At 36.8% G+C, this 16,904-nt stretch overlaps 1 protein-coding gene across 1 annotated transcript in view; it reads left to right on the plus strand.

Annotated features, from left to right (window-relative positions):
* Nucleotides 1–16,904, plus strand: part of v (Tryptophan 2,3-dioxygenase vermilion) — a 38,724-nt gene that overhangs the window by 13,263 nt on the left and 8,557 nt on the right. Inside the window, exons 5-7 of the mRNA XM_069824417.1 lie at nucleotides 13,926–14,063; nucleotides 14,180–14,401; nucleotides 16,629–16,878. Of these exons, the coding sequence (XP_069680518.1) occupies nucleotides 13,926–14,063; nucleotides 14,180–14,401; nucleotides 16,629–16,878 (610 nt within the window). The remainder of the gene's footprint in view (nucleotides 1–13,925; nucleotides 14,064–14,179; nucleotides 14,402–16,628; nucleotides 16,879–16,904) is intronic.

A 16,904-nucleotide genomic window follows, 5' to 3' on the forward strand; every position in this document is an offset into this window, starting at 1 on the left:
CCTAATGGTTAGCAACTATCTATGGATGCATATTTACTACGTATTGAGCTTCGTGACTGTATATAGGCCTGCTAGACTGTGCTTTGACTTAGAAAATACTCAAGCCGCTCAACATTTCTGTCCTCACTGTACAGTACGTTACACTATGGACAGCTGACTGATGTTAGCAGTTTGGCCAACGTACAAACTTCACCCTCAACTCAATGTGAAGAAGTAAAAATGATTCAGGTAGCCTACTTGTAATATTGTTCAGTTGTACTTCTTTTTGTTGAATGAAGTTTTAATTGTTTAAATTAAGTTCAGTACAATTTGTTTCCCATAATGTATATTTTTGCGTATGAATTTTACATGCATTGTAGCATACATAGAAGGTTGTGGCTTTCGTTACAACACTAGTGTAGTTATTTATAATATTTCAACATACTTATCTAGGTTGGCAACTCTTAATTCAGTAAAATCAATTTTCAATCGTTCTCCTTCCACTCTTTCTAACACAGCTTCATTTCTTATTCTGGCTGTCCACTTCACACGTTCCATTCTTCTCCATATCCACAATTCAAATGCTTCTATTCGCTTCTTTTCACTTCGTCGTAATGTCCATGTTTCTGACCCATACAATGCCACACTCCATACAAAGCACTTCACTACAGACGTGTGCAAATTATTAGACTCAAACGATAATATATATGATTTAATTAACATTTATTCTACCAAACTCATTTATTACACACTGTTTGCAACAGTTAATATTTAGTATGAAACCCTTTGTTCTTTATCATCAATTTTATGCGGTTTGGCATGCTGTTCATGAGATTTTCACATTGTTTCTTAATGTCTTCATATCCCTGTGCCATATTTGGATAAAGTGCTTCTATGAGGTCCACCTTGTTGGTAATCGTCGTTTCTCTCTCTCTCTCTCTCTCTCTCTCTTTACGATAGATCAAAGATTTTCAATTGGATTTGCATCTGGGCTGTTACCCGGCCAGGAAGGAACTTCTACATTATTTTCATCCAGAAAATTAGTTACTGATCTGGCTTTGTGAAAGGATGCTCCATCCTGCATGAAGTCACATTCACTACCAGGAATCCAGTCCCTCATTTGTGAAAAAATTCGGGTTTCAAGGACTTTTTTGTACTGATCCTGTCGCATAGAGTCCTACAGAATTATTTTGTGGCCAGTAATTCATGATAATTATGAAAATGTAAAAAATGTTATGCTGAGTCTAATAATTTTCACACGTCTGTAGTCTCTTCCTTAGTCCTCTTTCCACAGGTCCGTAGAAAATGCTCCTTTCTCTATTAAAAGCCTCCTTTTGACTTCCTGGCTACGAGCTCATGTTACTGCATATACAGTAGTACACCCCAAGTTTTGAAGCTATCCACTTGCTCTACTGCCTCATTTAGAATTCTCAAATTTATTATTATCATTATTATTATTATTATTATTATTATTATTATTATTATTATTATTATTATTATTATTATTATTATTATTATTACTGAATTAATTACGATATTGGGTTTAGTAAATTTGGTAACATTTTATACACAAATCTTTCTCACATTATTTGAATGTGTCACTATGTTGTCTTTTATAATAGCTTCTACAGATCAAGCTCTTCGATTTTCAGTGTGAATCAACAGTGATAACAACTTCGATATATTTTCTTGTGCGTCTTGCATTGTGAAAATATTTACTTTGGTGTCATGAGCTTGCAAATTATAAGGCGTAAATTAGGACACATTTGCAAGATATTTGCATCGTTTCTTCGCATATATGACGCGTGCATTAGGCAACGCAAATTCTGTAGCATTATATCACAGGCCATTTCGTTACTATAGAGGGTCAACAATGTCACGATAAGACGTCAAAGCCGAGCCTGAAGGGCATTGTGTCATTCACATACGTCGAATAAGCGAATGCCCACAGCCACGCTTCGCTGTGATTGGACCGTTAGCGTGACCGACCCTTTTTATAGGGTCTGTGGCTCTCGGTTGCTATCTCCAGTCTAATTACGGAGCGTTATCTTGCTAGGATTTAAAGCATGTTGCGGAAAGAATGACGAAAAATAGGACGACACTCTTTCCATTGTTAACCTACAATTGTCAGTGAGAGAAACAACAAACGTAATTCGGGATTTGGGCGGAGAGGGCATAATTGTGTAGAAAAAAGGACCTTCCATTAAGAGTGTCACACTTTTAAAATGAAATAAATGAATGAAAATGAAATACAACCACACAGGCGTATACAAACTCAAATGTAACACCTGCAACAACTCCTACATAGGACAGACAGGCAGATCGTTTCAAACAAGTTACAAAGAACAGATCACAGCCATAACAAAATTATAAAACACCTCCACATATGCAGAACACATCACAAACGCTAACCACACCTTCAGAGACATCAACACAGACATGGAAATACTACACATCCAACCAAAGAGCCAGAAACTAAACATACTAGAACAATATGAAATATACAGACACACAAAAACACACCCCAATGAAATTCTCAACACACAACTCAATTTCAGAACACACACACTCTTTGACTCCACATTACACCACACGAACGCACCCTCACAGGAAACAAAACAAGAGCGCCAAGACCAACAACGACCAGTTCTGAGGATGACCCATAATATGTCGAAACATGTAAACTAGTTACGATAGAATTTAACACAAGAAAGTCACATAATACATATTCCGAGGATGAAATAAAATATTGTATAAACGAAAGAGGTTTATGTACTTAATATTAATTACTACTATTTTGAAGCACACTTAATGCCATTACGTATGGAAAAGAACGTCAGTTAAATGGCCGCCGCGGCTTCGTTGGGTTGAGACATCGTACCATGGAATCAACAGAGAGGTGCAGACGGCTGTCACACACTACTGCTTCCGATTCCAGGCGGCAGACTTCTACGACAAAGGGTTATGGACGTTGAACCCACTGTATGACAAATGTCCCATTTCCGGTGAAGAATATGTTGAAAAGTAGCTCAACAATACTTGTATTATTCCAATAAATCTTTCCATGAAATTGTGTTTTCTTTCTGTAAACGGCTCCAGCGAAACTTACTTTCTGGGGGGGGGGCTCGTAATTGCGCTCGCGTGGCCAAAATTTGTATAAGCACTTTTTTACATTAACATGGTTACTTACTTACTTACTTACTTACTTACTTACTTACTTACTTACTTACTTACTTACTTACTTACTTACTTACTTACTTACTTACTGGCTTTTAAGCAACCCGCAGATTCATTGCTGCCCTCACATAGGCCCGCCATCGGTCCCTATCCTGTGCAGGATTAATCCAGTCTATCATTATATCCCACATCCCTCAAATCCATTTTAATATTATCCTCCCATCTACGTCTCGGCCTCTTCAAAGGTCTTTTTCCCTCCGGTCTCCCAACTAACACTCTATATGCATTTCTGGATTCACCCATACGTGCTACATGCTCTACCCATCTCAAACGTCTAGATTTAATGTTCCTAATTATGTCTGGTGAAGAATACAATGCGTGCAGTTCTGCGTTGGAAGAAAAAAATAACTTTTCTATCTGCCCCCATGAGAATGTTGTGTTTACAACACAACCCCCGGCTTGGCTTCACTTCTTACGAAAACATAGCCTACTATATATGTTTATCTCTTGGAGTATCCACTGAACTTGCCTCTGATGTAATGGCAAGCATGATGAACAAGCAATCAACGACCATAACTGCAAGCAATCAACGACCATAACTGTAATTCGTTATTAATGTTTCACGCCTTAGATGTAGCCCACACACATTTTGCGTAGAAGCTTAGAAGGGTTCAATACACGATAACCTATCAAGTTCCATATTCATTTTTGTCAATGAGATTATTTCGTGAAATTGCCCTCAGTCACGCAGATGATCCCTGACTGACAAGATTCGTCTGATGAAACTTTCTTTACATAAGAAATAATTGACGCTAATATTGAATTTTAATCTTACATTACAACAACTGTCGTCTGGTAAACAAATGCGTCTAAATGTTCTCTAAACACTGGTATACGTATATTAAGAAATAAAGATCAAGTGTAATTAGTTAAAAGTTACCATTATTGCTTTAATTATCGTAACAGTATTCAATCACACAGAGATTTATCTATTATAGGCATGTAAATATACCCTACCTGCTAACTGAAATTCTTTTAACATGGAATAACGTTTATATATAAACCAGATCTAGGCATAAGATGTAATTCTCGAAACGCGTAAAGCTGTTTTCAAACTATCAAATTTTCGTCAAATTCAACGCTTCACAAGACTTTTCAAAACTTGTCAGTACTTTACAAGTTTTGTTGCCAAATCACTTACAGTACTTTAAAAGTCTTTTATTGTCTTGAAAGAATGCGTTCTAATTGATCAGGGATTTGACAATTCTTTGAAGGAATTGACCAATTGAATTGGAAAATATTATGGTGCCAAGAAATACAAAAGCATGGCATCCTCGCGGAGAAAATATGTTTGAGATGATTCAGTCGTATTACAGTATTTAGCACAGGTCTGTACGCCACGAGTTCTGTGGAATACCACAATAAAATGGAGAAAATAATGTATATGAGGAAATTGCAAGGCAGATATCTCGAGATAAATAAGTTCGTTTCAATAATACTACTAGCCTGGTTGAGTTTTACAAGATTAAACATTAGCAATGATATCCACGACTACACAGGCTGGCTGTGAAAATGATTTCTATGTTTGGCTCAACATTTATATTTGTGAGCAACTGTTTTCTATAATCAACTTTAATAAAGGCAGACATCGAACATCTGTAACTGATGTTTCATTATGATCAGTAGGCTACTGTTCCTTTCAGCTGCCAACAGCATAAAACCTCGTTCTGATGTACTGATAAATAAAAATATAACAAAATGATATTGTACATTTAAGTAGCTATAGAATTTCTATTACTTCTGTAAAATAAATATTTCTTTATTAATTAATAATAGTCCAAGATAGTTTTGCAAACACCGAACGGGAATTCATTTCATAAGCACTCGTAATAGTACCTTTTGTGTACATTTTGTACGAGATCCATTCCTTCTTCCAGTCCACCCTTATACAGAGTGCAGCTAATATTTGCATTCCGCTCGTGAGCTGTTAGCCGGCTCGGAGAGCGCAAACCTTGTGCAGGCCTGTCCTAAGACATTAGGCAAACGCTAATCATAAATATTTTGTTTTAAAACAATATGAAATCGTAATATTCTTGGTTTTATGGTAGCGTACAATTAAGTAGTACAAGCACAGTCTAGTATATAGCCTACAGTCACGAAGTTCAATACGTAGGGAATATGCATTCATAGATAGTTGCTAACCGCTAGGATCGCTACTATCGCCTCATTACAGACAATGAGAAACAGTACCGGCACAGTCTATTGATCCTAGTACTCTCAACAACTCAAGCTTCGTGACTGATACTAGACTGTGGTACAAGTATTGTTTTATATAGCGTAGTTATTCTCCAAGGGATTTACAAAATCATTTTGTAATATCCTATTTGGTACTTAGGCCTACATACGTTACAATGAACTTGAAGCACATCTTTCATAATCTTGTCAAATCTTTAGCAATATGAAACAGTCTTTCATAAACATTTTTGAAAATTGATCAATATTTAACATATTTTCTAGTAAAGTATTGAATTGGAAGAAAAACTGTATCGTGAACAAACAGCGTAACTTCGTTAAAGTGTCAATAATTCAGGAGCTATGGAAGTTAGACAACACAAACCTATCTGTAAACTAAAAAGTAAACAAATAGCTTCATATCTATGTAATTTATTTTATTCCATAATGAATATTTTACATATTTTTTCCTTAAAGGGGATTATTTCTGTGTTCGTCCATGGTCTGGAATTTAGGTTAAGTTTAGATTTAAGACCTCTCCTGGCACCACATTATCATAATCATCCTATCACACCATCGGGGTAATGTAACTCCGCCTTCCAGGCGCCCCAACTCAGAAGTGGGTTACAACTAAGCCACGGCCAGGAGAGAAGACCAGAAATGTCGAAAAGACAACCGGGTGGCATTGAATTAAGAAAAATATATATTTTACATATTGTTACAATCCTGAAAACATGCAACAATTTTTGCTCATTCCCCATTTTCAATCCCTTGACACGCACAAAGTACAAGAGTTGGATCTGTACATAATGCGAGTAAAGTACGTAAATAAACACTAGATTTCAGATTTTAGGTAGCTTTTATGGTTTAGGAATTTTGGTACGATCTGTTAATAAAGTTTTGTTATATTTAAGAACAGTCTTTGTTACGTAGTCCGCTTGTGATGCACTCTGGATAGTCTCTGATGAACCAAGAGGTGTAGGCTTGTCGCGGCATCTGTGAGCAATCTCGTAGATTCGAAATGAATAACGAATGTCAATTGGGATGAGGGTTTGGTGGGAGGTTTCACATATCAAACCTCGGCTACTGATTTTTTTCTTTAAATATCACGACTTTCGTCGTCGTCTGATATTTTCCTCAGGGCTGCAAGTGACAAATTCATATCATGAAATTGACTTTGTTATAAATTAAAACGAATTTTATTCTGGAAAGTAACAAATCGTTACTTTTTGACCATGTTATTCCGCTGACGGTTTGTGAACCGCATTTAGGACATCTCTACAATAAATCATGTTACGGTGCATGTTCACGTGTGCTGAAACACAACTCCCTTGCTGTAACTTTTTGTTCCGTCGCCCTCTTACGAGGCGTAAGCTTGTACGGTTTCATTCCCAGTCAATAATGGAAACACGAGACAAGGTCTGCTTGTGGTCGCTAGAGGCTATTGACATCGCGGCAGAGGCCTAGGGCCTTCTAGACAAATGGGAGAGTCTACCGAATTACGAAATCATTTCGCACCCCAGTGTTTACACGAATCTTAAAAGAAACAGTCTAACTAAAATTGTGCGTATTTTCTCATGATAGGCTATTGGCCAGAACTATTAAAATATTTACGATAAACTGTGTGAAACAATGTCTGTAATTTATGTCTAAACACACCAGAAATTGAATATATATTTAATGAAATTTCTTTTAATATCCTGTCTTTACACCCTACTGTCCACAAGTCCTGTTCATGTTTTAACTGAACTAATTCAATAAAGAAAAGTAAGAGAGAGAGAGCATTGCGGTTTTTCGGAGACTATTATACAGGGACATCATTTTATTTTTACTAACATTTTTAATATTAAGCTGTCTATACCTTTAGAGAACCGGAAACACCGTTCGCTAACCCCTTCCACGACTGGAGTTCGATGATACTGACGTAAAACACAAACACATCGCTTTACTAGGTATAGGAGGGAAGAAAAGTAGTTCATCCATTTACGTAAACTAGGAAATATCGCAATTTTGAGTTCGATAATTTTCATTAGGTTTTTATTTAATCAAAATGCAGTACTGCATTAAGAATAAGTGTTTTTACTCACGAACTGAGTTATCCATGCGAACGTATTCATTATGCAGTGTATATTATACTGTCTACAGCACATTAGCGTACAATATAGAGAATGAAGTTCAATTGAAAAATAATCATAATATGGATATTCAAACACATTTTTGAAAATGGTGGCCGTTCATTTCGATACAGGATTCAGTTCTTTTGTGCATATCATTGCACTATAGACTATTGCATCTAATTCTAATTGCCAGTTTCGTCCTTCGTACTAGTAACTCATGTGAAATAATTCTGTACCTACTCTATAAAAGAGTACCTTACGTACTGTAAATTCAATCTTCACTTCTGCCCGACCCGCAGAGATAAAATTACTCAGACATGCTATCTACTGTCTGTCCAAGTGGTTATGCCGCAGGATCGTAGAAAGGGGGGAAATCACGTGACAGTTAATTACTTAACGAGGCCCTTTTATTTAAGTTATTTTAAACAGTTGTATAATATTAACTTACGTAAACGTCCAATTCCTAACAGAAATTAATCTTTTCAGAAAAGAGCTAAGACAGCCCAGCTTTTACAGAGGGGCGTTCAGAAGCAGGAAATCGGGATGCGACGTAGGCAAACGAACAGTACCTGTGCGAAAATATGGTTCAATATTGAAAGCTCTTTCGTCACTGGAAAACGCGAACATATTTCTGGAACGTACTATACTCACTAACTCAGCGCTGTTTACTATATGCAGCCTTAATTCTGTCTGGAGGACAGTTGGAACTTCATTAGTAGAAGGGGTGGGAGTGAAGTACATTCAAAAACTCAGGTACAATAAAAATTGAAGTAAAAATAAAATGATGTCCCTGTACTTTTACTACGTTATACTACTTTTGACCAATAAAATGGTACGAAAGGACATCTTTCAACCAATCATGGCTGCTTATCGCACAATTTTATCACTTCCCTAGCATTTGTTTAATTTTATCGCTTCCCTATCATTTGTTTGTTTTTATCACTATCCTATCATTTGTTTCTTTGCCAACATTTCAAACTGCAAATTCTTTACGGCACGGTATTATAAAACATGCTTTACGATCGTAATTTGTTTCCCGCATAGACAGTCGACTGAAAATGGCGGCTCCGTTCAAACATTTTGGTGAATGTAACATTAGTGAAATAGAATTTTAGTAAGTTAATTAATATCTATTTTATTGTATTAGAGTACCTTATTTATTCTAATCTTTATATACTTCCTCCTGTTTTATCACCTTCCTACCATTTGTTTCTTTGCCAACATTTCAAACTGCAAATTCCTTACGGTACTATAAAACATGCTTTACGGTCATAATTTGTTTACAGCATAGACAGTGAACTGAAAATGGCGGCTCCGTTCAAACGTTTTGGTAAAGCTAACATTAGTGAAATAGGATTTCAGTAAGTCAATTAATATTTTATTGTTTTAGAGTACTTTATTTCTTCTAATCTTTATATACTTTCTTCTAATTGTGTAATAGTCAATTAAATCCCACTCGAGTTTTAATTTTCTCTAGATAAATCTAAATCTCTAGTGAGATTACTGTTGATAAATTTTCTGAACTCGAAAAGGTTGTGTTGGTCAAAGAGTAGCCCTACATATTATGTGATAAATTCATCAATGTGAACATGTAAACGAGTCCATAACTATGCACAAGGGAACTTCACATACTGTAGATATAATTATAGTCCCGTCGCTCTAATTTCCGGCAGCCAATCACGTTGCAGGTCGGCTACATTTAAACATGTGCGTTTTGTGATTCGCTTATGATGACGTTATGCATTTCCTAAGGCTAGATAAATACTTAATATAATCGCCCGCCATTCTGGCTCTTTCGTTGGCGTTCGCAGAAAGCACACGAGGACGTTATTTGCGGCTCAGTTATTTGCTAAATTACAATGCAGTTTGATTTATTATCATAGGAGCTACGACATGATAATGTTTAACGGTATGGCAAATAGATTCCTCGTCTGGTAGCTCGGCAACGAAAGAACAAAAATGGCGAACGATACTACCTACCTAGACTTTATAGAGCCTTCACGTCCTAAGACGTAAGCAAAGAGGAGGAGTCACGCCGGGAATAACAGCGTCGCGACTATAGAACTTATACATACATAGTGTTCTGCCCAAGGGCAGGTCTTTCATTGCAAATCCAGCATTCTCCAGTCTTTCCTTTTTCTGCTTTCCTCGTAGTCTCCGCATATGAGTCATATATATTAACGTCTTATGTCTTCTTCTGCTCCGAACTCTTCTCCCGTTCACCATTCCTTCCAGTGCAGTTTTTTCGGCAGGCAGTTTTTTCTCGGCCAGTGACCCAAACAACTCCTTTTTTTCTTCCTTTCAGCATGATTCTTTCTTCACCCACTCTTTCCAACACAGCTTCATTTCTTATCTTGTCTGTCCATTTCACACGCTCCATCCTTCTCCATATCCACATCTCAAACGCTCTTACACTTGCAGTATCAATTATAGCCATCTACAAACCATGGAATATAGGTCGAATTGCCTGCAGATTTGGTTCGGTTTAGAGTGTGCATTCTTGAGGTTTCGGTATTGTATGTCTCAATGGGTGTCAAAACATAACACCACTATCCCATTAATGTTGAAACACTAGTACAGAAATTTGTATCTCCCCTGTCCTCATTTACTTAAATTTGTTATTCGCAGTTCTTCTTCTATTAGATTACTGAAGCGGAGATTGGTTCCAATACGTCACTTCAAGTCTGAGTCAGGGTTAGTTACCAGTCTTGGGTCGTTAAACAGTGACAGAAATAAAGAGCTCTCACTATAGAAATAACTTCCCGTTACTATTAATAAAGTGTATTGTGCTGTACACTTGAAACAACACAATATTAAGCTTACCATATTACATTCCTTAAAAACGCTACTGTCCCTTCTTTTGGTCAAGGTGTCCGACATTCCTAAAATATGTGTTGGGACGAACAGATATGTCGTATTCTGTTACTTTATAAAAAGTGTTAATCATTTTAAATTTGTACTACATAAAATTTAAACAAGTTGTCGTGAAAAAAAAAACCAGGATATTATGCCGTTGGGTCCACACCTGTGGAGTAACGGTCAGCGCGTCTGGTCGCGAAACCAGGTGGCCCGGGTTCGAATCCCGGTCGGGGCAAGTTACCTGGTTGAGGTTTTTTCCGGGGTTTTCCCTCAACCCAATACGAGCAAATGCTGGGTAACTTTCGGTGCTGGACCCCGGACTCTTTTCACCGGCATTATCACCTTCATTTCATTCAGACGCTAAATAACCTAGATGTTGATACAGCGTCGTAAAATAACCCAAAAAAATTATGCCGTTGGGATATCCTAGCTAGTTATGTTATGAATTACTTTTAACGAAGATAAATAAAGGAAAAATTAATTCTAGAGTCTCCAAATTTCATCCATCTTGGACTTAAACTAGGATTCCCATTTTATTTTATTTGAAAACCGGGGCATTTTAAAAATATCTCACTAAAAACATGGAACATTTTGTAAACAAGCGGGACACACAAATAAGGGGGGAAAATTTCAACATTATTAGGTAATTAAAGTTTAATTATTAAAGTATTAAACTGAAGTACCTACTATTGAACTACTTGTATTTTATTTTCATCACAGCATAGTAATTTTACGCACTTTTCTTTACATACAGATATTTAATTATGTTGAACGTTCTGCTGAAGTATATCTTACAGTTATTTTTTCTGCTGAAGTAGATTCACAGTGAATATTATATTTACACGAACTGTGTATTTGTTCAAGAAGTTTGGGCTCTTTCAACATTATATTGAAACATTCAACACACACGTTAACTGTACTAAAATTGTTTTTTACCATTATTAATGCTTTTACAATTTGAATAGTGAGTTTGTTTCTTTCATCTGTCCACATTGCATTGAGTGAAACAATCGCTACGGCTGTATTTGAACCTGATAATGCTGAACAAAGGAACATCGGAATATTCATAACACTCATGTCTTCCTTCTTAAAATATTCAAACATTTCACATCACTTTTCACTTACAGTTTGATTTCTGGTATTTCAATCTTCAGATTTATTGTCACAATATTTTTGCACACATATAGAAACTTACCAAATAATTCATCTTCGTCGAGTTTAAAACTTGCTACATCAGTTTCAATATATTCATTCGGTAGGATACTCACAAATAAAGCCCTTTTTTGAGATATAGAAAAAGCGGGACATTTTCCTGTCCCGAAAAATGTTTTTGGAACGGTGGGACTTTCTGTAAAAAAAGGGACGAATGGGATCCCTAACTTAAACGAATGTGACAAAGTTATCAGCAGGAAACAGATTTATATGGAATAAAATGTATGAAATATGTAAATATATTATTTACTTATTTTTATCAAAATATGGAATGAAATATGGACTTAAAATGATAAAAATAAAATGACTATCTACGTTAAAACAAAGAATATAATGGACGTAACTTAACTTTCATTGTACTACACTATCTACCAAAAAGTAATTGGGCACTGTTTTTGTTCCTTTACAACCTCGTGGTACCACTTCTTGTTGCTATAACAGCAGCCACCCTGTCAGGCATGCTCTCCACTAGTTTGTGTAGGATATCCACTGGAATGCGTCGCCATTTCTCTTGCAATATGGCACTCAGTTGGACAATGGAAGTTGGCCCCATGTTTCAGCGGCTACTATGCAGTGGTATGCAGACAATAATGTTCAACGGTTGGACTGGCCTGCACAGTCCTGATCTCAATCCCATTGAGCACCTTTGGGACGAATTGGACCGGCGATTGAGGACTCGGGAGATGCGGCCAACTTCCATTTTCCAACTGAGTGCCATGTTGCAAGAGAAATGGCGACGCATTCCAGTGGATATCCTACACAAACTAGTGGAGAGCATGCCTGACAGGGTGGCTGCTGTTATAGCAACAAGAGGTGGTACCACGAGGTTCTAAAGGGGCAAAAACAGTGCCCAATTACTTTTTGGTAGATAGTGTATTTTGTTGTGTGAACTTCAGAATATAATTCACAATATAAAAGAATTCGTTTAGAATAGTGTTCATTTAACAAACCAATAACTACATTGCCAACAAGCCTACCTTCTTTGTCAGTAGTCTCATTGTTGGAAACCCACATTAGACCATTTTTAATTTCATCTTTTATCTTCTGTACTGTCTCATAGTAGACGTCTTCTAAAGTGTTGACTCATCCGGAATTGTAAGTTGAGTGTATTTCTCAAGGAATTTCCTGAAGTACTTATTCTTCAGTTTATAGAGAGGAATGTCAGCAGAAATGAGAGAACGGCACAGGTCGATGTTGAACTCGGACCTTACATTGTTGGTTCTGTTAAAAACAATTGTCTCTGTTTGGAATTTCGTTATTTGTTAGCCTGATGTTTACTGGTTTTAGTATGTTGTTGCACCAGGAGGAACTTTTGTATAGACGATACTGCACATTGACACAAATTACAAAATAATATTTTATTGTCAGTTGATAAATCAGCTTTAAATTCTGAAATGTAACTTCTTAATTTTAAAGTGGTTGAATGTGGTACTTTTGGCATATTTACCGTCTTTATAGAATGATTAACAGAACTGAACCAACGTGTATTCTGACTAGCATGTAGCTGTGGAGCTGCACAGCTGTTTTCTGTTACAAACTTCAAAAGGACTCAGACGGTTTTGGAGAGGACGCCCCTCCCCTCCTGTAAGCGGACGAGGACATACTTCATGACCTGAATGCCTATGGAATGAGATGATGAAGATGAATGATATAAAATCTAAATTATTTTTTTCTATAGGGAAGAGGAAGAGAAATGAACTGTGGCAACGAAAATTCCACCTCTGCATTTGCCTAAGTAATTATGGAAAACCACGGAAAAACCACAGTCAGGTTGGTCGGTTCGGGGATTTGAACCGCGGACCTCTCGCATTCGGGAACCCATGAGCCAACTCGCTCGGTTTCCATCGTTTAAGGCACCGGTGTAGCTTGGTCGGTTAAGGCTTGCCTCCCGATCCGGAGTTGCGCTCGCGAGCGGGTTCGATTCCCGCTTGGGCTGCTAACCTGGTTGGGTTTTTTCCGAGGTTTTTCCCAACCGTAAGGCAAATGTCAGGTAATCAATGGCGAAATCTCGGCATCATCTCGCTTCCACCAATTCCATCGACGCTAAATAACCTCGTGGACTGTACCCGAGCACGAGCATATGCTCATTTCGGGTATCTATTCATATGTATTCATTTCAAATGTAAATTGTAAATAAATTTGAAATTTGAAAAATTTGAATTTGAGTTGATACAACGTCGTTAAATAACCAAGTAAAAAGAAAATAAAAAATCCATCGTTTAAATTATGTGTTACTGGCTTGTGGAAGATTTTTGCCAGAGTTGCACATTTTATGTCGTACCTTGAGATATCTTTAAGTTTAAATTATGTAATCGAGGTTTTATAACTTACCTTTGTGTCCTCTTTTAGTTGTTGGTGGACCAGGTGATGATTTTAGAAACTATGACACCTTTGGATTTTATGGACTTTCGAAATTATTTATCCCCAGCATCGGGATTTCAAAGTCTGCAGTTCCGATTACTGGAGAACAAACTAGGTGTAAAGCAGGTAAGGAAATTCCCTTTTAACAGTTAAAAATTATTAACCCTCCTCTCTCGTACAAATTATAAAACCGAATTCTGTGTATAACATTGCATATCACACTCTTTGTTCTGGTTATTCAGGAGCATCGTGTGAAATACAACCAAAAGTATTCCAATGTCTTCGGCGATGACCAAGAAGCAATAAAAGCTATTGAGAAGTCAGAAATGGAACCAGCATTGGCACAGCTGGTGCAGCGATGGCTTGAGAGAACTCCAGGTCTGGAGGCAGATGGGTTCAACTTCTGGGGGAAGTACAGACAAGCCGTTGAAACACTGCTGTTGAAGCAGCGTCAGGCTGCAGAGGTGAGAACGGGGGCCCTTCACATTTTGTGTCTGAATTTATTGTAGTTAATGTCACATACAAATTGCGGGGCGATTTCTCAGGGCATGCTATGCTTGCTGGGCAAGCCCAATATTTTCGTAGAATGTGTGTTTCTCAAAATGGCGTTACGTACATTAAAATTTATTTTGATTTTTGGAATATTGTATAGATGTAATACCATCCGCAGATTGCACAACGCAAGTATCGCAACGCTTGCTCGTTTCTCGGAGCTACAGGGAAGACGTAGAAATAGCGAGAATATGATGCGCGCGCAAGTGCCTTCCTCCTTAGTCCGTCCTAGGCGCACATGCTTCTGTTATGTGTTGTTTGAAGCTCTGGTCCGAGGGCTACACCAACGACTATTTAACGTTACACAGACCGGTATTGACAGAGGGAATGTGCTGTGATTTGCGAGTGCAATGTAATTGTATGAGCGGAATGCATGTGTTAGCTGCTGCATGTATTATTAATTCTTAAACATTAATTTGAAGTATTGCAATGAGTTCGGAATTGTGTTACTGAAACCTTATTATTAAATCCATTTTCCCGAAGGACTATTCAAGAGAAGACAGACATTATAGAGAATATGTGCGCTCGTTCAGTGCAGCTCAATACAACAATATGCATTGGTTGGCAGGGTCGAAAACTAAATAAACTGTTTTGTTGGCCATGTTTGTTACTTTTTTTTTTTTTTTTGAAAGACATGTTGGTTCATAAAAGTGTGAATACAATTAATAATTTTATATAATAATAAATTTTCAGTCAAATACACTTTTCAATTTGTGAGGTCAGATAATCTGCTACATCACAATATTTAGTACGAAGTCACTAATATTTTCGACTTTAAAAAGTCATCTTCAGGTGCATGAGATGCAAACAATATTTAAAAATAGGTGATAAGTTGATCTAGCAATTAATAACATGGTAAGTAATGCACGTACTGGCATTTACAATTATATAAATTTCGTGCCTCTTGAGGTAAACTGTATATGGTAAAGCTGAACACTGATGCTAGATTCTCGTATGTATATAAGAGACAAGGAGAAGGCACGGCATGATATTAACCTTATACAATTAAAGGCTAAGTATTCTCATTAGATCGTACCATTAAAATTAAATTTGTACAGTTTGATATTAACTATGTTAAAATGTTAAATATAATGTATAAATTTAAAAGAGATGGAGAAGCTGTGATGCAAATGCTGTTGGTGGGAGAGCACGCAGTCTAATTCGTCGTGGTGAATGCCATAGTTGTATAGTTGTTCAGTTGTTTGCTTCCAGACAAGGGGGCGTGTTTTAGACTAAAACATGTAACGTCGGGTGAAACACGCCCCCTTGTCTGGATGCAAACAACTGAACAACTATACAACTATGGCATTCACCACGACGAATTAGACTGCGTGCTCTCCCACCAACAGCATTTGCATCACAGCTTCTCCATCTCTTTTAAATTTATACATTACATTTAACATTTTAACATAGTTAATATCAAACTGTACAAATTTAATTTTAATGATACGATCTAATGAGAATACTTAGCCTTTAATTGTATAAGATTAATATCATGCCGTGCCTTCTCCTTGTCTTATATACACACGAAAATCTAGCCTCAGTGTTCAGCTTTACCATGTACAGTTTACCTCAAGAGGCACGAAATTTATATAATTGTAAATGCCAGTACGTGCATTACTTACCATGTTATTAATTTCTAGATCAACTTATCACCTATTTTTAAATATTATTTTCATCTCATGCACCTGAAGATGACTTTTTAAAGTCGAAAATATTAGTGACTTCGTACTAAATATTGTGATGTAACAGATTATCTGACCTCACAAATTGAAAAGTGTATTTGACTGAAAATTTATTATTATATATAATTATTAACATGTTTGTTACGTTATATCGAACTTCTACATCTGATAAGCGAATATGATCCATGACTCATAATGATTTCATAATTATAAAATAAATTATTTATGTGGGTCTGATTATTTTTATTAATTATGAATTATTATATCCTCCCATCTTCCCCAATGAATAAAAGAGCAAGTCTAACTTTCGTGACTAGCATTCGCCCCTGTAGGCATACATTAGATATTCTTCATTTCATAATTAATTTCAATTTATGTATTCGCAGTAGGATCTCCGCAATGATAGCTACCCCTGACATAGTGACAATGACTAATCTTGCATTTACTTTCGCAGGCAGAACCTAATGAAACAGTTCGCCAACATAGATTTATGGATTATGAGAAGCGGAAAGAAATATTTGACTCCATTTTCGACCCGACAATTCATGCAGCGTTAGTATCACGTGGAGAGAGGAGATTCTCTCACAAAGCAATGCAGGGTGCTATAATGATCACATTTTACAGAGATGAGCCCAGGTTCAGCCAACCGCATCAATTGTTAATGCTGCTTATGGATATCGACTCTCTTATCACAAAATGGAGGTGTAAGTATATGTAGGCCTAATATTTA

This window comes from Periplaneta americana, chromosome 4, assembly GCF_040183065.1.
Source record: "Periplaneta americana isolate PAMFEO1 chromosome 4, P.americana_PAMFEO1_priV1, whole genome shotgun sequence".
NCBI lineage: Eukaryota > Metazoa > Arthropoda > Insecta > Blattodea > Blattidae > Periplaneta > Periplaneta americana.